This window comes from Ricinus communis, chromosome 8 (genome assembly GCF_019578655.1).
Source record: "Ricinus communis isolate WT05 ecotype wild-type chromosome 8, ASM1957865v1, whole genome shotgun sequence".
Classification (NCBI taxonomy): Eukaryota; Viridiplantae; Streptophyta; class Magnoliopsida; order Malpighiales; family Euphorbiaceae; genus Ricinus; species Ricinus communis.
The window spans coordinates 11,302,373-11,324,878 of NC_063263.1; the positions used below are offsets into that span (position 1 = coordinate 11,302,373).

Sequence of the window (22,506 nt, forward strand, 5' to 3'; positions counted from 1 at the left end):
AATAAAAAATATGTATACTTTTGTAAAATTATTTATTTAATGGTAAATTTTATATGAATGGATAAACAAGAAAAGCAAGTTAGGCGGACCGCTTCTTTAAGTTGATCTGAGCTCGTATAGGAAGCAGAAGTAAATAAAAGACAAAAATTACAAATAGGCTTCCGTATTTCTATAAAAAATTTAATTACATTCCAAATGTTTAAATTCTCTTATTTACCCACTTAACATTTGAAAATTAATTCAATTAAGCTCCTATATTTCAAATATTAAAGACCAAAATGAGGCACTTTCGAAGTCTGATTTTGCTAATCCAACTCTAAAGCAAGTTAATCTCTTTGTATGGCCAAGGAGGGGAAGTAGTAATATGACGACTCAAGAAAAGGATAGCAATGGTTTGCTTACAGTGGGTATTGGTTGAAATTTTTTTGTCAGTGTAGATTATATTTAGCTATCACTTGTACGGTGTCGGTTTAGTTACCACTTAACAATCATTTTGCTAAACATTTGGAAACTTATAAATATTTTATACAAGCTAGCAATCAAAATAAAATCACATAGCAACCAAGTGGCGAACAATATATTATGGTCGCTAATCCGTAGGCCAAAATTTAATTAGAAATTTACAAGAGACTATATACAATATATTGATATATTTTATAATGTATATTATATTTGACGGTGTTTTCCTTACTATCATTAGCAATCAAATAAAATCATTTAAAGTTTGTATTACTTTATTCATGGTTCAAGGAAGGATAAGAGTCAATACTTAAATTACAACTCAATTTCTTTATATTTTTAAATGGTTGGAACCAAAATAAGGTTATCTTTTTTTTTTTTTTTTTAATTGACTCAAAATACACCATATAGATCTATATGTTGTATTTTGCTGAGTCAACAAAATTTTATCAACTCATTATTACTTTCTAAAAAAAATCAAGTCAATTCCCATGTCAGTACTTTTTATTATTTTTTCTTTTCAAAATGTAATTTTGAAAATAAATTAAAAATGTGAATATTTTATTATAGATTTTGATAAAATTTGGATATATTTATTAAATTGTTGAAAAATTAAATATAAAATCTTATGGAAATGAAACTTAACTTAATTAAGGTTTAATTTAAAGTTATTGGAATTAAAACTATACACATTTTTTTTTCTCCAATCCAAATCATATCAAGCTTCAAGTTAGGTCAATTAGGCTTTGACTTTAACAACTCTCAACCTGTGTCTAGCCTGGTTCTTTTTATCCATTTTTTTTATTGTGTATATAATTATCTTTTATAGAATATCAATCATATCATAAAAATTAATTTTATATTATAAAAAAATAGTTAATGGACTGTGTTCGACCAAGCTCGACAATAATTATTTCTATCTAAACCTGAATTAATTCAAAAAGACTTAATCCAGCCGGATAAATATTCTGAATTTATAGACATGTTTAACTTTAAATGAGTTTTAATTTTTAAAAAGATGTAAAAGCATTAGATCATATTTTGTACTACTTTTCTCTGCAATTAGTTTTACTCTTTACTTTTCTATTAGATGAAATGCAAAATTAAATATTTAAATTTAATTATTTTATCAGTTTGATATTTTATTTTTTAATTTAACATAACGAACAATTAAATAATATTTTCTGACCTTTTAAATATTTATAATTCTTGAGTCAATATAATAGATACTATCAATTCTATTTTTTAGTAATATGAAGATATTTATATGTGATATATTAAGAATTTATAGATAAAAAAAATATTTAAACTTATAAAAATATGCTTGAAATGCAAAAGTAATTAAATAATCAAAATATCGTTTAACCTTTCTATCATCAGCCTGGCTTATTTTTCTTTGTTATCCATTTTTATACAAATGCTTGTTTTGTGTATATAAGTAATAAAAGTTAAAAACGGTGAGGTTCAATTAAGGTGAGCCAAACCGACCCAGGAACTAATTATATCCTAACCCCTTTTTAACTCGATATAATTAGTATAGATACAAAAAGTCTGAAAACATCGGGTCCTTTGATCCCATACGCTGAGTCGCACCCACCAGTCTATTGTTCCACACTCAAAAGTGACACGTATTTCATCTTGTTTGCTTTCTACTTCGAAACCAACGGTGACCAAGAGACGCGCATCTTAACATAATAGGTTCAAAAGCAGGTGATTCTCTCGTTCCAGAGCATCGCAAAATTACAGCAGTGGGGTCGTCTGGCGCTGAGCTGCTGAGCCTTGACCATTCTTCTGTTGTTCTCCAACCGAAGCGGGAACAAACAATCAAGCAAACCACTGAAGCAGAGGCGGTAACATCCTCTCAAATTCAAGGGTAAACAAACACGCACACACTCTCTTTCTATACTTTCCGCTCTCTAGAGTCGCTGGTCTTTTTTTTTTTCTTTTCTTTTTTATAGAAAAAAGAGATTTGTTTGGTGATCTATTAGACTGATAAGCGGCTTGATTGAAGGTTTTTGCTTTATCAGTTAGTGAGAATTTACTGCTAATCGCAAAATCTAAAAATGTGTGTTGATTTCTAAGCTCTAATTTATGCTTTGTTTGAAATGAGCTTTGTTTGGTAACCAGGCTTACTTCATACCACATTCTGGTGATGGATTTTACTCTGCATGTTAAGAATTTTCAGGAAATGTTAAGTTTTGGTTTTGAGTAAATATTTTTTGCATGCAATCCGTTGTTTTAGAGTAATTTTAGTGGAAATGAAGCTAAAAGTGTGTGATTGATCTCTATGCCCTATTGTGTATTTTGTTTGAACGAGGTTTTTTGGTAACTAGGTTCAGCTTATATCAGGTTTTGCGAGTGGATTTTACTTTAACATTTTAAGATTTTTGGAAATGTTTCAAAAATATAAATTTGCGCAAATGTTATTTTGCATACATTGCTTGTTTTAAAGGATTTTTAATACTAATCGGACTGTTCTATGAGAAGTTTGAAATATAAAGTAACATTAGAATTTGTAAGATTCATTAAATCAAATATAAAATATGTATTAATTTCTAGGCCTTATGGTGTCTTTTAGTTGAAATGATGTTTATTTGGTAACTACATTTAGTTCATGATAACTAGTCAAAGGATGGTCAACTATCAACATTGATCTCCTAATTAACTTGAGCTCTTAAATTCTTGAATTCCTACAAAATTTTAGTAGAGTACTAGATAATGTTGTCTGGCCACTAACTTCGATGGCTAAGTATGCAAAGAGACCTTAAGAGTATAAAAGAATTAAGTTGTATATATATTATGTACTTAGTAGTCTTGTGGTCATGTCCTTATATAGGCCTTAAGATCATCCTAACCCTACTCAGAGTAGGGTAATATATATGAGAAATTCTCAATCCTATTGGGATTGTTCTTGTTTAATATGCCATATTGTTAGGATATTCACATATCCTAATAAGATTCCTTTATTTGAATTCTAGCACAATTAGTTTTGAGCTCAGAAAAATAATCCTTGCAAGATATTTACTTGGTCAAAATCCGGTTTACTCAGCTTAACATATTCGGCCTATTATGGTCGGTTATCAGTGCATATCAGGTCTTGATTATGGATTTTATTGTAGATGTTAAGTATTCTTAGGTTATTTAAAGTTTGAATTTGTGTAGATTTTATACTGCTCATTGCTTGGTCTGGAGGATCCTTAGTGGAAATAAGGCTGTTTTCCTGAGAAGATTGGAATTTGTTTGTTGATTTCTATGCTCTTTATCTGAAATGAGCTTTGTTTGGTTACCAGGTTCAGTTAATTTTAGGTTTTTGTTATGGATTTTGCTGTATGTGTACAATTTGGGTTGAGTAAATAAATGCTATATTGCATACATTGCTTATTTTAGAAGACATTTATTACAAAACTAAAACTGGAAAGTTATAATCTGTGCAGCATTATTTCTTTATGATTAAAAGGTTAAAGTGGTTTTGGTGGCCCGAATATGTGGCGTTTCTTCTTTTTTTTTTTTTTTTTCCTTATTTGCTGTTTGATATGTTAGCGTCTTTGATGGAGGATATTATATGTTGCTCAATGACTCTCTTTCAATCAGCAACTCTAGACTGATTTCTGGTGGATTTGATATCATTTTAACACCTGCTCTCTCTCTCTCTCTCTCTCCCCAGAAAGATGGAATATAGTTCTGATGAAGAATCTGATATTAGTGAATCAGAGATCAATGACTACAAGGAGAAGCCATACGGAGAATTGAAATCTGGAAAATACAAAGTAAAAGTAAATGGAACCCTAAGATGTCCATTTTGTGCTGGGAAAAAGAAGCAGGATTACAAGTACAAGGACTTGCTCCAACATGCAACAGGGGTGGGTAAAGGCTCTGCCAATAGGAGCGCGAAACAAAAGGCAAACCATGTTGCCTTGGCAATCTATTTGGAGAATGACCTAGCTGATGAATCAGATCAAAGCCATCGTCCAGCTTTGCCAAAACCTGTCAATCCAACTCCACAGCAAGTCGATCTCTTTGTAAAGCCGTGGATGGGAATAGTAGTTAACATAGTGACTGAAGGAAAGGATAGCAATGCCTTGCATGACAATGCGTATTGGTTGAAAAAGTTTGCTCAGTATAAACCTTCGGAAGTTAGTACATTTTGGAGTGAGCATGAGCAAACTGGACAGGCTGTGTTGAAATTTAACGATGATTGGAATGGTTTTATGAATGCCACTGAATTCGAAAAATCATTCGAAACCTTGCACCATAGCAAAAAAGATTGGAAAGAACGAAAGACAAATCCTGGCTCAAGTATGTATGGGTGGTGTGCTCGAGCTGATGATCATGATTCAGAGGGTCCAATAGGAGATTTTCTTCGCAAGAAAGGAAAGCTGAGAACAATTTCTGGCATTGTTGAAGAAGCTACTGAAAGCAGAAACAGTGTTGTGGCACATTTGTCCAACAAAATTGATCAGACAAATAAAAATTTGGATGACCTCCAGTACAAATACAATGAGAAGACAATGTCATTGAGTCGGATGCTTGAAGAGAAAGACAAACTGCACTATGCTTTCATTGAAGGTTTGTCCTGTATCTGTGCTTGTATGTCTAAAAACTCTAAGCAGTTTTATTAGGGGTATGCTGGGGATTGCCATTCTGACTGCTTCAGCAAAAGCATCCCCTTCAAGATAGGAATGCAATGGCAATGCTAGTTGACCTTTAAGAAGGTGCTTTGGCCAAGTAGTATAAAATGCAATGCTAGTTGACCTTTAACCAAGCTTCAAGATGATTGTTTTTAATTGTTTATCAGAAACAAGGAAGATGCAACGGCATGCACGTGATAATGTTCGCAGAATCTTGGAAGAGCAGGAAAATCTGAATGATGAATTGGAGTCTAAGAAGAGGAAACTTGATAGCTGGAGCAAAGAATTGAACAAACGTGAAGCATTAACTGAACGCGAGAGACAAAAACTTGATGAAGAGAAGAAAAAGGTAATAGGTGTTACCCATGAATTCTTCATTAGGTAATTTTAATCACTCAACTCCCATTTGTTTATCCTTCAGCTGTTTGTCTTAATCTATGGCCATAGGCACCGAATTTCTGCCTCATGTGTCCATTGACTTGAATTCGGTTTTCTTCATTTGCTTCTTTGTTTTCTGGCAAGCTATTTATCAGTTACATACCTTTTGATAGATGGGTGACTCATCTTGATGTCCGGCTCGTCTCGACGAAATCAATTTTGACATGTTGGCCAATTGTGACAAATTTTAAGTTTAGAAGAATCATCATTACTGTTAAAATAAGAAGATGATTATTGCACGTCGTGGATTAAAATACTATAGTTGAAAGACTGATTGTGTTTGCTGATGTTCTGTGCTTAGAAATGACAGTTTCTTTTGTCCTTCCAGAATGATGATCAAAACAATTCACTTCAGTTGGCATCTATGGAGCAGAAAAAGGCTGATGAGAATGTCTTAAGGCTAGTTGAAGAGCAGAAGGTGCACTACTCATTATAATGCAATTATACTGCTTTATCGTGTTAGAATGTTTTGCTTTTACTCATGGAGATCTATGAATTTTCAGAGGGAAAAGGAAGAAGCATTAAATAAGATACTTCAGTTGGAAAAACAGTTGGATGCCAAACAGAAGTTAGAAATGGAAATTGAAGAGTTGAAAGGGAAACTACAAGTGATTAAGCATCTTGGTGATCAAGATGATGCAGCTGTCCAAAGGAAGATGAAAGAGATGGCTGACGAGCTAGAACAGAAAGAAGAGGATTTCGGTGATATGGAAAATTTGCATCATACTCTTGTTGTGAAAGAACGCCAGAGTAATGATGAGTTACAAGATGCACGTAAAGAATTAATTGCGGTATTCTTTTCCTTTGCCTTTTCCAGGCCAAGAGACCGAATTACTATAGTTCTTATCTCAGTTGTGGACATAAATTGCTTTGAATTAATTCCTGACTGAGAACGTGTCAATTGAGTATAATAGTTGATAAAAGCGGTCAGGTCATGTAACCACTAACGTGTCATGGAATGAATGCTGTCCACTTAGTTGACGAAATGGCTGACAACAATATATCTAAACTAACTGGAGAACTGGTTTCACGCAATGTTAAACCATTTCTTTTTCTATGTGGGAAATCCTTAATTTCAGTTTGAGAAGGAAGGGAGTGGGGATTTCTGAGATATAGAGAGATAATATCAGAGGTGAAACTAGCAACCCGGAAGCATTTAATATTATAGCCATTTTTCTTTACTAGGTAGTGAAAGTAGCTTAAATTAACTGGCTCAATGTGAAAAGAGTAGATTGAGTTGCCAATCGTCCAAATGTCCCTGTTGACCTGTCATCTAAAATGCAAGGTTGATAAGACATCAAATTATGAGAGGCAGTAACATGGTTCTTGTTTTACATGAGATTTGCAAAATGAGAAAAGGATGAGAAGTTGATTGCGAGATGCAGATCAGAAGAGAATCTGGAAGACCGAGAGCTAACTATCGAGACTTTGGACTATCCGGACACATACTTCGTGAAATGGTTCGTGCATGTTTGTTACCGTATGTTAAGGGAGCTAGTATGTATACAAAGAAAATGATCAGAAGTGTGACGGCTGCTGCCCTGGTGTCTGTATGTGAATTTATTTGTGCATGTAGATGCAGAAAAAGGAGAGACCAGGGGAAGAGAGAGGGGAGGGGAATAAGAGTTGGAGAGGCAAGAAGGCAGGAGAAAAAACAGAGTCCATGCCAGGCGAATGTCAGTGTAATCAATTTAATTCAACGTCAGTAGGTCACATGGCAAATTTCATTGCCATTTGTGGGTTTTATCTATTGGAACCCAATATGACATTTCTAAGGGTGTGTTTAGGATTGTTGTATGTTGACAAAGCAGATTTAGGATTTTTTTGATTTAATATATTGATTTTCTTTTTAACAGTTTCTTATAAACTGCTTTTCTCAAACATGCTTTTGAGAAAATCATCAATTTATCTGTTTTTTCAAAAGCGATTTCTGAAACTCAAAGAAAAAAAAAAGAGGTTGAAAAGCACTTTGCCGACCTCAATGCCAAACGGCCCCTTAGTAGTTTGGTGGCAACATGGGCTCAATTGTATCCTTAAAACATAGATCACCTTTGGCCTTCTGGTCTTGCTTCTCTCATTCTTCCTGCCCTCTTACAATTTCCTGCACTTAGTTTAAATAGTTTAATTTTTCTCTTGGCTCATGAACTGTCACCATTTTCTGTCTTGACTTGAAATTCTGGTCTTGCTATGCATAGGAGTTGGTATATAGTATATGATGAGTATGACTACCAATTGGCCGAATGTCTCCCTGGATGTTTTGAATGAGCATGTGAATAATGAGAATTAGTGATAGTGCTGGTGTCCAATTCTCTTGTTTGGTGACTTCTTAAGGGGTGGCAATTAAAGTCTTACTTTCTTTTATCTCTTTCAGGGTTTGGGAGATATGTTGTCCTCGGTTGTTCGGACCAATATTGGAATAAAGAGAATGGGGGAGATTGATCAAAAGCCATTCCTTAACACATGTAAGCAAAAATTTCCACTGGAGGAAGCTCAGGTCCAGGCCACCACTCTGTGCTCCTTGTGGCAAGAGAATTTGAAGGACTCATCCTGGCAACCATTTAAAATCGTTCCAGATGCTGAAGTTGAAGGGAAAGTAAATGTAAGTCTTCATCTTCCTCTTCCCTTTGAGAGTCACTAACATTTATAGTCTTATCGAATGAACATGCATGATACAGGAAATAGTAGATGAAGAAGATGAGAAGCTGCAAAATCTCAAACTGGAGTGGGGGGATGAGATATACAATGCTGTTGTTACAGCTCTGAAGGAGATAAATGAGTATAATGCAAGTGGGAGATATATAACTCCGGAGCTCTGGAACTTCAAAGAAGGAAGGAAAGCCACTTTGAAAGAGGTCATTGGTTATATTGTGAAAAATATAAAAACACTTAAGCGCAAGAGATGATATCAAAAGTAAGCATTCTTTCAATTGGTTTCAGTTCTTTTAGTTGAAAGCTTTATGTACATATACACATTTCTTTTAATTGCATTCTATACTTCTAATTGGACATTATTTCATTGTTGAGGCCAAGATTCGGGAATTTTAAGTTTAGGTTGATTCAGTTTTTGATTGGTGGAGAACCTAAAAGGTGCCGACTTTACAACTTCGTAATAACGGTTAATTGATTTTCTAAATGGAAAGCGACACTGGTAATGGCTGAACAAATGTTGAAATGGATATCATGAAATTTTTGCTTATATAGGCTGTTTTTGTTCTTGAAGTTCTTTATCATAAAATGGTAATTGAAATTATTCTCTGCCAGTTTGAACTTCAGAATTGTGTTGCTCTAATCCCCTTCACATATTCTTAATCTGCTTTCTGTTTGTCCTTGTAGTCAGATGACTACTTAGCTCAGCTAATCGAAGAACCACTTGCTGCCTTTCCCAAATCTTAATTTATGTGGCATCATATGCTGTGGAATCTATTGCATTTGCTCTACTGCAGTAAGCAGTCTTATATGCCAAATCTTCATCCTGGTGCATGTATTCTTTCTAATTTGGTTCTGGTAGCTGCAGTTTGCTGGTTTTGGATCGTATATAAGCATTTGGTTATGAATGTGTAGAATGGCTTAGCTTTGAACTGATTTTATTTCGTTCCAGTTAAAGAATGGCAAAGTGTGTGCAATTTATCTCAAGTTGTCACTTTCCTTTTCCAAATTTGCTATATGCTTCTGACATGGCATGATTTCAGATTATATCTAACACTGTTTAACGGATGACTTCATCTTCTTCTTCTTCTTCTCTGTGAAAGCGGGCTTAATTAGTAAAACCTGTGTTTCTTTTTTCAGTTGCAGTTATCTCAACTAAATGGTTCTTCATATGAATTTTGTAGGTTGGTCCCCGATATTTCCACCAATGAAACCAGAAGCTGTGACCATCCACAAATCTTCAGAGCTTGTATTTTCTCTCTCTGCTCCAGCTGGATGCAATATTTCTTAAAGTTGTTATATCGGGAGTTGTGTTCTCTGATGAATTGTGAACTGAATGTTTAGCATCAAAATCTATTGAAAGGCTCTCTGGACATCTTTAAAATTTGATATTTTGCATTTCTATAATGCGGAATCTTTCTGCTATAGCCTGTCAATGCACTTGTTTGTAGGTTGTTTGAAGGCCACCTGACACTGGGTATACAGTCGGTCGGCAACTTGAAGGAGCTCATGGTATTGGTGCTCGTAGTCATTGTGCACAAAACCGCCGGTTATCCATTAGTGCATTTGAGTTGAGTGTCCATTGTATTACTCTCCAAATTTTTTATTAGGCTGCCGGCTCTCTCCAGTTCCTCAAAAAATTGCTCTTTCATGATAAGCCCCTAGGCTTAAGGAGTAAATGGCGCAAGTTTTCATTTCCTGGCATCCCACTAAATCAGCGATGCAGATGGATAAAAGCTGCAGTCCCAAGCATATTGGATTTCTCCAGCCCCCGATAGCCATGCAAATTCTGTACAGCTATCTCTCTCTACAAACAGCATTTTGTCCGCTACCGACCTGTTGGGAAGCTGTTATTTTGTACACTACTGACCTGGTTATGCCTAGAACCGCCCCCGAAATGTTGGGAAGGCAATTAAGTTTCAACTCTTGCCTCGAAGCTGGAACCCTAAGAAAAAGAATATACAAATTTATTATTTTTATTATCATTGAAAATTAATATATTATGTTAAGAAAAAGAATAAATTAAGAAAGCTAAAGAACTGAGTTTGTGTGTTTTCAAAAATCATAGTTTTAACTTTTTCAAAATAAGAATTAAAGTTTTCATACAGTTCTCAATGAGTCTATTGTAGGGGATTATTTGGTATTGGGCTATTTTATTATATTTCTGAATTTTGGATATTATTCTTACAAAAGATATGTAAATTGATAATTTTTGAAAAATAGGTTTGAAAAAAAGTAATTTATGTTTAATCAAAAATATTAGAAATAAACTCAAATTTATTTGTTCAAGACTCAAGGAAACAAAATTATAATGATTTTTATAATTTGTTCTTTAAATAAATATTAAATTCAAACAACTATAGATATAAATAATAATTTAATTATTCATCTTCTTTAAATAAATTTAGAGAATCTAAAGTGAAATTCATATAAAAGTATTATCAACAAATTACTTAAAAAAAACCAATATGAAGCATCAATAACCTTAACCATAGGGAAAAGGAAGTAGATTTTAAACAAAACTTTTCTTTTCCTTTTTAATAAACAGAAATTCCTCTTTTTTTTTCTTTTGAGAAAAAGTTTTGGGAGACATCTTACAAGCCCTAATTTGTGTTGTTTTAAATTGTAATTAAGAGTTTTGGGATGTGTCATCTTCTTGGGCTATCCACTTGGACAAAGGTTGGCAACCAATATGAGAGGCTCACATAGTAAACTAGATTCTTCCAAATCTAATAACAATAAACTATTTCATTTCACTTAATAAATACAACTTTTCTAAGAAATCCTAAGTAAAAAAGAAAAAAAAAGTTTTCTCCCGAATGAAAGATCATTGTGGTTCTTCTGGACATTTCTCTCTCTTCTCCTAAGCTTTTGATAAGGAGGTGAGAAGGGGAAAGAAAAAAGGCTCATTAGTGTTTTCCTTTTCTCTCTTCAAAAAGAACCTTTTTTTTTTTATTAGGAAGAAGGAAATTATTTTCTTTTCTTTCTTTTCTTTTTCTTTTCTCTGAAAGCAAACAAACAAACTAACAATACTCCAAAATTATAAACAGGAACAGAAAATTGAAAATAAGAAAAAGAAAACATTACGAATAAAAAGAAAGAAAACCAAGAAAACCCATCATCATTTTTGACCTTATAAAAAAAAATTTGAAAAATATCTCTTTCCCTATCTCCCCTCGTCCTCTTTCTATAAGACCCCTCCATGTTGATTCCTCTCTCTCGAATTTGCAGGTTAAGATCTGCAACCAAATCTCTCTGATTTCAGGTTAGCTCTTCAATCTTTCTTTTCCAATTATCGTAGATCTTATTAATTTTTCTCATCTGTAACTTTGATGTGATCATTTTTGTATTTACTAATCATTAGATCTCTTGCGCTTTATCTTTTTTTGTTGATTAAAGGCTCTTATTAGGGTTTTATTATAGCTAAAAAAAGGTTTTGGACTTTCGGTTGCAGATTTCTGCGATATCAACTGGGTTGGAAAAAGATTCTTTTTGAAAATTTGGGTTTCAAGAAATTGGATTGAGCAAATCTTGCTGTTGTGGTTTATTTGGATCTGGGCTTTTCTATACAAGGAATGTCGCTGTTGTTAAAAGGGGATTCTATTCAGATTCGCGAGGTTTGGAATGATAATCTTGAAGAAGAATTTTCTCTTATTCGTGAAATTGTTGATGAGTATTCCTATATAGCTATGGACACCGAGTTTCCAGGCATTGTGTTGCGTCCCGTAGGAAATTTCAAGAATAGTAATGAGTATCATTATCAAACTTTGAAGGATAACGTTGATATGTTGAAGTTGATTCAATTGGGTCTTACATTTTCAGATGAGCAAGGAAACTTACCCACGTGTGGAACTGATAAATATTGCATTTGGCAGTTCAATTTCCGTGAATTTAATGTGAATGAGGATGTTTTTGCAAATGATTCGATTGAACTTCTGCGGCAAAGCGGGATTGATTTTAAGAAGAATAATGAAAGGGGTATTGATGCTATGCGATTTGGTGAGCTGTTGATGTCATCAGGGATTGTTTTGAATGATAGTGTGCATTGGGTAACTTTCCACAGTGGTTATGATTTTGGTTACTTGCTTAAGCTCTTGACATGCCAGAATTTGCCTGATACACAACTGGGGTTCTTTAACTTGATCAATATGTACTTCCCCACCCTATATGATATCAAGCATTTGATGAAGTTTTGCAATAGCCTTCATGGAGGGTTGAATAAGCTTGCAGAGTTGTTGGAAGTGGAGAGAGTTGGGATATGTCATCAAGCAGGTTCAGATAGTTTGCTCACAGCTTGTACATTCAGGAAATTAAAAGAGAACTTCTTTAGTGGCTCCTTGGAAAAGTACGCCGGTGTGTTGTATGGTTTAGGTGTTGAGAATGGACAGAGTACTCATTGATTGTGAAAATAAAATAAGAAAATCCTGAAAAAAAAAATTATTAGAGAGATGCTTAATCAACTGTATGTGCGTGTGCTTAACACCCACAGTTCATGTACACTTTTGTCATCAAGTCTTCTTAATTTATGAACATTTTAATATTCTTAATATTCGTCTGTTCTTGTGCACAAATATCAGTCTCTGTGGTATGTTGCTCCTGTCCTAGTTTCTTTACTTGTCAATTAGGGAAAAAGATGGCATCATGAAAAAAGTCCTACTATACTATAAACAACAAATTTACAGCTTCCATATATTGCAACATTTTTGACAAGCCAGATTCTGCTCCAAAGACTAGGGTCATGATTCTCATTGCTCCAAATTATTGGACTCAATATGTCTCTCCTTATGATTGGTATACTTATCTCATGTGTTACGCCTCTTGTTCTGAGTTGTTACCAGCTTCTATAGCATGCTGCAGTCCAACTGCAGTTTAAATGAAGCTTTGATCAATAGATTTAGTTTGTATGATGATCTTTTTGATGGTTGACGCTTTGCAGATTTAACATTTTCTTATCATGACAGGCATATTTATTTAGTGCACCATCTGCATATACAAGCATCAGGATAATATTGACTTCAATTTCATTGTTTCTGTGGTCTATCTCCTATTTGCCCTCTTTCCTCTGGTTGTTGGTGTACCTGACTCTCATTTTCCTTTCTTTTATATTTCTAAGTCCTTGGTCATTATGGTAACTTTGAGAATAAACTTTTGACGAAATGCTTGAAATGCTTCTTTATTTTTTCAAACTCATTGCCATTGCTGTAGGGTGACATTGTACTTCATGTGAAATACATGGTGATAGTTCCTGTCTCAAAGTGCAAAATTTCTGTCTATTTTGGAGCTGGTTTTAAAACAATGCATCGGCTATATCTGACATAGGTTGCTATTCTGAGTATGCCTTTAGTTGGTAGGTTTTCTTTACAGCAGCAGTTGATATGAGGTTTTTCTCGAGACAATTGTGGCATGCATATTTGCGACTTAGGTATCCACTATAGTTCCTTGCCAGGGAGATCAAGGGACTCGGATACTCAAAAGCACTCTTTTGACTCCAATTGGTGTTCATGTTTTATGGTCGCCTGTAAGCAGAGTATGCCTTCCAGCTGCTACTTGCTAAGCCAACCATGTTTCAATTGTTGTTTCCCAGTTGTTATTTAGCATGTGGGCATTTCTTACTGAATTATATAGTATATCCGTTTTAGGCTTCAGTTTTTTGTTTTGTCTAGCAGACAGTAATTATGAGGTAGTTTTTGGCGCCCGATGAATGATAATCCGTCTGAGGTATCTGCGCTATATATTGGTTACTGGCTTGGAATGTGCCTTTGCAGTAGTAAATATATATGGAGCAAATATTAACATCCTGTCGCCTGTTTGAAAATTGCTATTCCAACATCTTACCTCCCAATACTGCAGCAGGCAGTCCCCTGAACTCCACCTTTGCTTACTGTCTGCTTTTGGGGGGTGAGTTTGTCGAAAGAATTATGAAAATGATACGCTGATTTGCCTTCCCCAGTGTAATTTTTGCATATCAGTTCTTTTTTATTTTTTTTCCTCTCCAACAACTTGCACAGTTGGTCGATGTCTGTATATGGTTATGCTACTTGTGAAAATGCTTTATGATCTGCAAAGTCTAGTTAAATTTCATGTGTTCCACCCAAGATGGACTAATTGATTGCTAAAGCATCCTTCTGGTAATCCTATTAAAGCTGGACCAAACCCCAAGCCCTACTGCTCGTATAGTTGACTGTGTATTAGATCAGAGAAAATCTGGGCTAAAGGTTCAAATTAGTCTTTTGAAATGCATTCCCTTCCGAGATCACATTCAACCCATAATCAGAGCTCTCTGTCTCAGTTTGCCTCTAAATTTTTATTAATATTTGGTTTAGCACAAGTGTATTGTATCAGAGTGAAATTTTGTTGGCATAAAACATGAATTCATCCTTGATTTTCGATCATTTAATTACCCATTTAAATCGGCTAAAAATTACTTCCCGAAATTCTTCTCTTTTAGAAGTGTTGCTATGACTGAATTTTAAGAACAGCCTGCTGCTGCTTTTAAGAATGCTTTCAGCATCGCTGTCATAGAATGTGGAAAACACGATTCTTTGAAATTTTTGGCCAAGAAGTTTTGAGCCTAATAACCCTCAGTAGACATTTTAACCAAAATCTCGTACTAAGATATACCAAAACTAAAACAATAATTATATTTTAAATTAATATTTTTTTTTCTTTTAGTTTCGGTTATCTTCAATTCACGAAATTGGATCAATACCCCTCAGAAATAGGTACATATGCAGTTCCAAGATTAGCATTAAATTGTTTTCGTACAAACAATGCGTGCTCTAATTTTGTCCACCTCCACAGCCCCATATAACTTGAATTATGACATGAAATCTATTAGACGTCTTCATCTAGTCATTCTAAAGAAGGAAATCTTATTTAATACAAGGGATGCCGGAGATTCCATGCAGCAGGATAGGATCCCACTGAATCATAACTGGCCTGTCAGTCTTCAGAACCTCAATATATTGCTAATTTAACATTTCAGGTATCAGAAAAAGGTGTTCCACCATGATCATAACAACAAAACAACTCAACTGGAAGCAACTGCAGCAGCTAGTAAGCACTCAAACACCCCAAAATACAGGGTATCATGTAAAAGAAAAAAAAAAAAAAAGAAGAACGAACCTACAATAAATTTCAACTCAGACCCATCAGCAATCAGATCTCCTGCTACTCAGTGAGACTTGATGTGCTGCTGAACAACATTAAGTCCTTCACTTTCCTCGCCGTAATCCTGCAGAATACGCAAACCTCAAACCACGTTAACCCAAAAATAACTCAAACTTACAGACAAGACAAGCTGACACAGAATATCTCAAAATGGAATCGCACCTTAACTACGACGCAAGAGCAACCGACAACCTTCCTGGCCTTGCCTTCAGAATCAATCTTACACAACTGCAGCAAGAACCCAGTAAAATTACCGTCAGCTGAAATTCAGATAGCACTTGCAAATAGTGAGCTATTGCAAGCAACATAACTAGAATGGAAAAGCGAAGAACTTCAAATCCAGTGAATTAGGGATATGTGAAAGTAAAATAAAAACAACAAAATAACAATTTTAATATCAAAGGCTAGTGTTTTGTCGCTCCTACCATCTACAGGGTACTTCCGAATTTCACTTAACTAACAGTAAATTTAATTGATATAGCAAAATTGATGCTGGAAAACAAACCAAAATAACAATAATAGAGAACACTTACACCAGCCCATTCACCAAGGGTTTTGGCACTGGGGACAGTCAATAAACCAATGCCATGATCAGCACAAAGACCTTTAAGAAGCTTAACATAATCAGGCTGATTACAATCCTCAGCTATTACACATAGTTGAGCTGCGTTTTTCTCTATAAGTTTTGCTGATTCATGCAAACCTCTAGCCAGTCCTCCATGAGCTAATGATTTCTTTAATACTAATTGCAATGCTGTCATTATATCCATTGCCTCCCCAAGTGGCTGTGTCGCCGTCTCTGCTGCTACAGCTGCTGTACCCTCTTCACTGCACCGACTTTCATATACAAACACTTAAGTTCTTTTTTGTCTTTAAATGATTTGATAAAAAAATTGCAACTTTGCGAGTCACCCTCACTAATTGCACTTTATGAATAAAGATTGGAACTTTATGAATTAACTGAATGTAATTCTAATAACAAAAAAAAATAACTTTCTGAATTAATGGAAAAAGAAAAGCTTACCCTGACATTCTATTGCTGTTGTGTGTTCGTCAGAGAGGTTAAGATGTGATCGGAGACTATTAGAACGCGTGGGTGCTTTGTGGAAAATGAAATTATTGAAGAAGAAGGTGAAGCTTAAATAATGTGAATTAGGGTTTTTGTGTTTTGGGCTTTTTGGTTAATGTAAGGATTTAGATGGGCTTTCCATGTGGTCCTTTTCTTTTTCCATTTATTTTTTTGAGAGCTAATTTATTATTTGATGTTGAGAAAATATCATAGGAAACGCGTGGGTGGAAAATGTCAATGAACACAAGACTGAAAGAGACAAAGTGAAGAGAGGAAGAGACATTTCCAAGTAATGTGCATTGACTTGAAGTAGAGAAGTCAACAAGCAGGCACCAATATGAAGACAGTGAGCAAGGCACATAGCTCATTATTATTATTATTATTATTATTATTGTTATTGCTTTCCAATTTTCTTCTGATTCTACCAGCAGGAATCAAGAATGGTAATTAAAGACTGACAATTTTCTTTTTCATTATGATTGTTTTAGTTGTTGAATACTTTAGAGAATTTGCATTGCTTGATCTTTGTGAACTGGATTTGCATCTCTTCTTAGTGTAATAGCTGGCGCGTGTGTGTATAATTTCCCTTTTCAATTTTGTGCTTTACGTTTGTTCCTGCTGTGCTCGAGAGTTTGTCACTGAAATGGAAAGAAATAATGACCGTTCGGTTTCTAGTCTAGTTTCTAACTTATTGATGTCTATGCCTTACCTGTCATTTTTGGGCTTTATTTTATTTATGTTTTCTGGGGTATGTGAATGTAGTATTCTGTTGATTCTAAAGCAAAGGTATAATTCATGTAGGAAGAGTTTCTTCAAGGTAGAAATATGTTATATAAAGATGCAACTGACACCATACTTCTTGGCTGTAGTTTCTTTAAAGGTTTGGAATAAATGGCACTGGAGCTCATACCTATAGGAACCATTTTGGCTGTACTAACAAATCAGGTCCTTAAAACAGCTCAAGCTGCAAAAGATGTAGTGATTGAGACTAAGAGTTTTAAGGTTCTATCAAAGCATCTTTTTGACATTGAACCTGTGTTGAAAGAATTGCAGCTTCAAAAATTGAATGATTCTCAAGCTGCCAGGCTAGCGCTTCAAATACTTGAAGCAGATGTCAAGAAGGCAAATAACTTGGTCGAGAAGTATAAATGTCGAGGCCGTTTCTACTTACTGCTAAAGTGCCGGCACATTGTGAATGAGGTCCAAGAAGTGACGAGAGACATTGGGAGGTCTTTGGCTGCATTATCCTTTGCAAACACTGAAGTCCTTTCAGGGATATCTGACCAGGTGAATAGGCTGCACAATGAAATGCAAAGGGTTGAACTTGAAGCATCACATTCTCAGCTTCAAATTGTTGACAAGTTAAACCAGGGTCTTCATGCTCAGAAACTAGATCAGGGTTTTGCAAATGACATGCTTGAAGAAATAGCCCTGGCAGTTGGGGTTCGTGTAGAACCTTCTGAAATTAGCAAAGAGCTAGCAAGCTTTAGAAAGGAAAAGGAAGAAGCTGCTGACCGGAAAGAAAGGGCTGAAGTTCTCTTCTTGGAGCAGGTTATTGAGCTGCTTTCTCGAGCTGATGCCGCCAGAGATTATGAAGAAGTCAAGAAGCAGTATTCTCAGAGGATTCAGGTGATAGAGCAATATGATGAGAGGGAGGAGTATATAGCTCCTCTTACTCCTTTTCTCTGTTCTATAAATGGGAATGTGATGGACGATCCTGTTAGCCTTTGCACTGGCACTACATGTGAGAGAGCTGCCATTGAAGCTTGGTTTGACCATGGTGGGAACACTGACCCAGAAACCGGCGAGATTCTTGAAGATATGACTTTCAGGTCTAACCTTCGTCTTAGACAATCAATAGAGGAATGGAGAGAACTGAATTACTGCCTTAGAATCAGAACCTGTAGGGCAAAGTTGTTATCAGATGCGGACTCCTCTGTGGAAGACGCCCTAAGTCACATGCAAGATCTCATGAGAGAAAATTCTGTAAATAAGGATTGGATCTCAATAGGAGGTTTAACAGATATTATCATTTCGATCCTTGGGAGCTCTCACAATAACGATGTAAAGGGGAAGATTTTAATTACTTTGAAGAAAATTGTTGAAGGGCATGCAAGGAATAAGGTAAGCATATGGGTTATACTTTCATTCTGCCAGCAAACTTAGTTCTCAAGTATCCTCCCATCTTATAGAACAATATTTTAATTTTCTGTTCCTTACACTCGTAGAGCTTGATTTAACAAGAAGGTATTAAAAAAAAAGTGCAATAGTCATCAGTGGAGAGAAAAGAACAAACTAGAATTTTGTTTTCTATGCAGTCCTTACATTGTTTATAGTCATTGTATTGCAACTTCTCTTATTTCCATCATAATTATTTCCATCATCTAGATATTAGTTTATGATAGTCAGTTTTATCTAGTTTGACAGAACTTTTTTGGAAAGTCTTTACTGATTGAACAAGAATATGCACAACAAACAAGTTAAGCTTTGGTATATTGAATTCAATAGCTAAATCAATTGTTGTAGGAAAGAGTGGTCAACTATGAGGGGTGGGATAACATCATTCCATGCTTAGTGCCTGACTCCGTTGTCTCAAAGGTCGCAATGGAATTGCTATTTGAGTTGTTACAAGATAGATCCGGTTGGAACGTAACTGTGTGCAGGAAACTTTCTCAACAATGCGGAGCAATTCCTTTCCTTATCACTCTCCTGAATGGTCCTGTCAATGAATCAGCTGTTTGTGCAGGAAAAATCTTGAATAAACTTTTTGAAATTGATGAGGAGAATATTGCTCGTGCTGCAGAGTCAGGTTGGTATAAGCCACTTGTTGAGCGGATTGAACAAGGTCAGAAAGCTCTTGCCATCTAAATTTCTTGAGATGCTATCTTTTGTTTGATACGTACATATTCCCATATAAAGTCATTTTCTGTTTGGTTCTTCCCAAGTCCCAGATTCTGATAATATTTGTGATGTTGAACAGATTACTATAATCTGTCTGTTTGTTTTACTATGATGGGGTAAGACTCGATGGTTTAGAATTTCTCTTGGTCTTTTGGTAGCAGAGAAATTAGGGATGCTGAGGTACCGGGGTGGAGCAGGTTCTGCCATGTGACCCAAAAACTAAATCTCTAATTTACTAGTACTGATATTAAATGCTTGACATTGTTGTCCATCCTTGCTAATTTTTCAGTGTCATTAGGATATCATAGATCAATAAGGAAAAGGAGCAGATAATGGAGAATTCTAATGCTAGACTAAGCATACCTTTGAAAATGTTGTTATAATAAATGATTTGCTACAAAAGGATTTTTTTTTTTAGTGAACGTGCCACAGTTAATTTCTCCTATTATTTTTTATTTTTTTATTTTGGAAAGACAAAGAAACAAATTGACGAAAAACACGCTGTTTTAATTTCTAAAGTTGTCTGATTTCAATTTGATTTATGAAGGGAAAAGTGATTGCAATGGAAATTCCCGAGAAAAACGAAACTTGGTATTGGTAGATTTCAGCTGTGGTTCCTCTTGTCGACTCTGAAATCAACATCTTCGATACTCCATTATCATAAGTAAAAAGGAAACAACATCTTGGATACTCCATTATCATAAGTAAAAAAAGAAAATAACTATATAATCCGTTGAACTTTTTCTCTTTTTCTTGTAGGGCTCAGAATTAGTTGATGACATAAAAATTGTTATCTTTCTCAACTTGTCCTTCATTGTTAAAGAAAAAAGGAATACAAGAACCTAAAAAGGAAAAGATTAAGTACTAGTCAGTGGGTGTAAAAGAATCTGCAAACTAAATATAATAGGACCTTAAAATTCAATGCAATTCAGAAAATTATCTGCTTCTCAACAATCAGCTATCAATGAGAATTAATTATAGCTTTTCAAAAATGCTGCCCACCAGCCAAAGTCCTAAGCAAGAATGTTTAAAAGAACAAGAAAAGAAAGAAAAGGAACTCTACTTTGGCCATTATAGATCTGAGCCTATCAATTGCAAACATCTTCCACACAGGGCAAAGTGAAACAACTATGTTAATTATAGGTTAAAGTTGGTTAACTAGATAACAAGTGCATATAAATGTTATATACAACACATACTCCATTGTGCTTGGAGATCTGTCTAAGAAGACTCCATGGATGTCTAAATGTTATAAACATCTTTCCACTTTTCATTAGTTGTCTATCTGTTTGTAACTTAATAATGCATGGCTGACTATTGTCCTTGGTGTAAAAAGTTAATCATATTGTTTTTGTCTTTTTAAAATGTTCAGGTCCTGAGGCTTCAAGGATTTCAATGGTCAGAGCTATAGTTAATATGGAATTGGTTGACTCGAATTTAAAGCTACTCGGTGAGGAAGGGATTATACCTCCTTTGCTTGAAATGGCAAGATCATGCAATACTGAATCAAAAGAGTTATCCTTGTCTGCCTTGGTTAAACTATCTGATTGCCATGCCAATAAAGAGCTTATTTCTGCTGGTGGTGGGCTTCCTCTTGTTTTAAAACTAATGTTCTCTGCCCATATACGTACAATTATTATAGTTAAATGTGCTGAAATCCTTGAGAAATTTTCTTCTGATGATGCTGGAATTAAATTTCTTGTTGATGAAAACCAAAACCAGCTTGAATTAGAACCGATTATCACCAATTTGTTAGCTTTACAACAGGGCCTAAGCTCATCCCATAATGTTCGGCGGCCTGCTTTACGGGCACTTCTTGGTATATGCAAGTTTGAGGCAGGGTTGGTTAAGACTGCAGTTCTCACTGCCAACGGTGTATCCTTAATACTTCCTCTTCTTGATGACACAGACTTGGAAATTCGTGAAACTGCCATTAATCTTCTCTTCCTCTTCTCTCATCACGAACCACAGGGAGTAGTGGAATACCTGCTTAAGCCAAAAAGACTCGAGGCACTGGTAGGATTCCTTGAGAGTGATGATAAAAGTGATGTACAGAAGGCTGCTGCTGGCTTATTGTCCAATCTCCCAAAATCTGAGGTTCCGCTGACTATGAAGCTAATTGAGTTGGATGGGCTCAATGCACTCATAACTCTTATAAGGACAGGGACAATGGAAGCAAAAGAGAATGCTCTAAGTGCACTCTTCAGGTTCACAGATCCTGCAAACATTGAGTCACAGCGGATTGTGGTTGAACAGGGAGCTTACCCTATGCTTGTAAACTTACTGAGAACTGGCTCTGTAATGGCAAAGGCAAGAGCAGCAGCTCTCATTGGTGATCTTTCCATGAGCAGTCCAAAGCTTGTCGTTGTACCCAAACCAACTTGCTTCTGGTGTTTTCGGCCAACACGTCCTCATTTATGCCCTGTACATGGAGGCATTTGCAGTGTGAAAACTACATTTTGTCTAATGGAGGCAAATGCTTTGCCTGCCTTAGTTGAGCTCTTACATGGTGAGGTTGATGCGACTGCTCATGAAGCAATTCAGACACTCTCCACATTGGTTCAACACGGTTGTCCTAGCAGAGGAGCCAATGCGCTGCATGAACATGATGCCATAAAGCCTGTGGTAGATATTCTAAGTTGGGGAACAAATTCTCTAAAAGAGGAAGCATTGGGATTGTTGGAGAAGGTATTTCTATCGAAGGAAGTGGTGGATTACTATAAATCAGCAGCTAGGTTGCGTCTTGTTAGTCTGACTGGCCAGAATGTTCACGAGGATAATAGCCAGATTGGGAGAAAGGCTGCAAGTGTTCTGTTGCTTCTTGAGCGCTATTCAAGATCATCAACATCTCTTCTGCCAGGTTTATTTGGGTGAAGATAATCTGTAGCCAGGCCTGAAAAAATCTCTCTACTCATCAGTATCAGAAAATTCTTCGCTAAGGAATACCTAAAACTTACTTAAAATTTTCACCTATAAGTTTGCTTTTCTTACTTCATACAGGATCTTAGTATTCCTGATTCCCTTTATATTCCTCAGATAAAGCTGTATAGACACCTCGTATATCAAGAATAGGTTGCATTTAGATATCTCACCCTTTTTACACTGTTTCAGCTGCATTCATCTAAACTAACCAATTTGTGGTTGAAGTTTTGGATTGAGTATTATATGATCATATTATTAGTATTTTTTTAATGA

The 22,506-nt window shown here is 35.3% G+C and overlaps 4 protein-coding genes across 9 annotated transcripts; 3 read left to right on the forward strand and 1 right to left on the reverse strand.

Annotated features, from left to right (window-relative positions):
- The first annotated feature begins 2,150 nt into the window (after positions 1 to 2,150).
- Positions 2,151 to 9,560, forward strand: LOC8259746 (factor of DNA methylation 1). 2 transcript variants are annotated; one of them, XR_007217025.1, is made up of 9 exons: positions 2,151 to 2,332; positions 4,124 to 5,025; positions 5,255 to 5,436; positions 5,854 to 5,943; positions 6,029 to 6,316; positions 7,897 to 8,124; positions 8,201 to 8,436; positions 8,859 to 8,967; positions 9,356 to 9,560. XR_007217025.1 is itself a non-coding variant. In XM_048378012.1 (8 exons), the coding sequence occupies exons 2-7, from the start codon at positions 4,128 to 4,130 to the stop codon at positions 8,426 to 8,428; spliced, it is 1,914 nt and encodes a 637-aa protein (XP_048233969.1). In that variant the 5' UTR covers positions 2,152 to 2,332; positions 4,124 to 4,127; the 3' UTR covers positions 8,429 to 8,436; positions 9,356 to 9,560. The 2 variants fall into 2 exon arrangements, 1 of the variants encoding a protein (XP_048233969.1); XM_048378012.1 differs by lacking the exon at positions 8,859 to 8,967 and having other exon boundaries at positions 2,152 to 2,332.
- Positions 9,561 to 10,972: 1,412 nt separating this feature from the next.
- Positions 10,973 to 12,720, forward strand: LOC8259745 (probable CCR4-associated factor 1 homolog 7). Its single transcript, XM_002527260.4, has 2 exons — positions 10,973 to 11,436; positions 11,626 to 12,720. The coding sequence occupies exon 2, from the start codon at positions 11,747 to 11,749 to the stop codon at positions 12,569 to 12,571; it is 825 nt and encodes a 274-aa protein (XP_002527306.1). The 5' UTR covers positions 10,973 to 11,436; positions 11,626 to 11,746; the 3' UTR covers positions 12,572 to 12,720.
- A 2,399-nt stretch (positions 12,721 to 15,119) lies between these two features.
- Positions 15,120 to 16,524, reverse strand: LOC8259744 (40S ribosomal protein S12). Of its 2 annotated transcripts, none has more exons than XM_015724274.3 (4): positions 16,366 to 16,524; positions 15,875 to 16,169; positions 15,504 to 15,569; positions 15,120 to 15,405 (listed from the first exon to the last, which is right to left on the reverse strand). In XM_015724274.3, the coding sequence occupies exons 1-4, from the start codon at positions 16,371 to 16,373 to the stop codon at positions 15,346 to 15,348; spliced, it is 429 nt and encodes a 142-aa protein (XP_015579760.1). In that variant the 5' UTR covers positions 16,374 to 16,524; the 3' UTR covers positions 15,120 to 15,345. The 2 variants fall into 2 exon arrangements, with proteins under 2 accessions (XP_015579760.1, XP_002527305.1); XM_002527259.4 differs by having other exon boundaries at positions 15,875 to 16,178.
- Positions 16,525 to 16,617: 93 nt separating this feature from the next.
- LOC8259743 (U-box domain-containing protein 44) lies at positions 16,618 to 22,397 on the forward strand. Of its 4 annotated transcripts, none has more exons than XM_048378433.1 (4): positions 16,618 to 16,756; positions 17,280 to 18,534; positions 18,937 to 19,255; positions 20,684 to 22,397. In XM_048378433.1, exons 2-4 carry the CDS (start codon positions 17,302 to 17,304, stop codon positions 22,183 to 22,185), a joined length of 3,054 nt encoding a protein of 1,017 aa, XP_048234390.1. In that variant the 5' UTR covers positions 16,618 to 16,756; positions 17,280 to 17,301; the 3' UTR covers positions 22,186 to 22,397. The 4 variants fall into 4 exon arrangements, with proteins under 4 accessions (XP_048234390.1, XP_048234389.1, XP_002527304.2 ...); XM_048378432.1 differs by having other exon boundaries at positions 16,629 to 16,853; positions 17,212 to 18,534; XM_002527258.4 differs by having other exon boundaries at positions 16,629 to 16,853.
- The last annotated feature ends 109 nt before the right edge of the window (positions 22,398 to 22,506 follow it).

Excerpts from the sequence above, each read along its gene's own strand:
- LOC8259745 (XM_002527260.4), top strand. The coding sequence starts at position 11,747 with ATGTCGCTGTTGTTAAAAGGGGATTCTATTCAGATTCGCGAGGTTTGG.
- LOC8259746 (XM_048378012.1), top strand. The coding sequence starts at position 4,128 with ATGGAATATAGTTCTGATGAAGAATCTGATATTAGTGAATCAGAGATC. Across the intron at positions 5,026-5,254 it reads GCACTATGCTTTCATTGAAG|AAACAAGGAAGATGCAACGG; the intron begins GTTTGTCCTGTA and ends ATTGTTTATCAG. Across the intron at positions 8,125-8,200 it reads AAGTTGAAGGGAAAGTAAAT|GAAATAGTAGATGAAGAAGA; the intron begins GTAAGTCTTCAT and ends TGCATGATACAG.
- LOC8259744 (XM_002527259.4), bottom strand. Across the intron at positions 15,570-15,874 it reads CCCTTGGTGAATGGGCTGGT|TTGTGTAAGATTGATTCTGA; the intron begins GTAAGTGTTCTC and ends TTCTTGCTGCAG. Across the intron at positions 15,406-15,503 it reads GCTCTTGCGTCGTAGTTAAG|GATTACGGCGAGGAAAGTGA; the intron begins GTGCGATTCCAT and ends CGTATTCTGCAG.
- LOC8259743 (XM_048378433.1), top strand. The coding sequence starts at position 17,302 with ATGGCACTGGAGCTCATACCTATAGGAACCATTTTGGCTGTACTAACA. Across the intron at positions 18,535-18,936 it reads AAGGGCATGCAAGGAATAAG|GAAAGAGTGGTCAACTATGA; the intron begins GTAAGCATATGG and ends CAATTGTTGTAG. Across the intron at positions 19,256-20,683 it reads TGTTGAGCGGATTGAACAAG|GTCCTGAGGCTTCAAGGATT; the intron begins GTCAGAAAGCTC and ends TAAAATGTTCAG.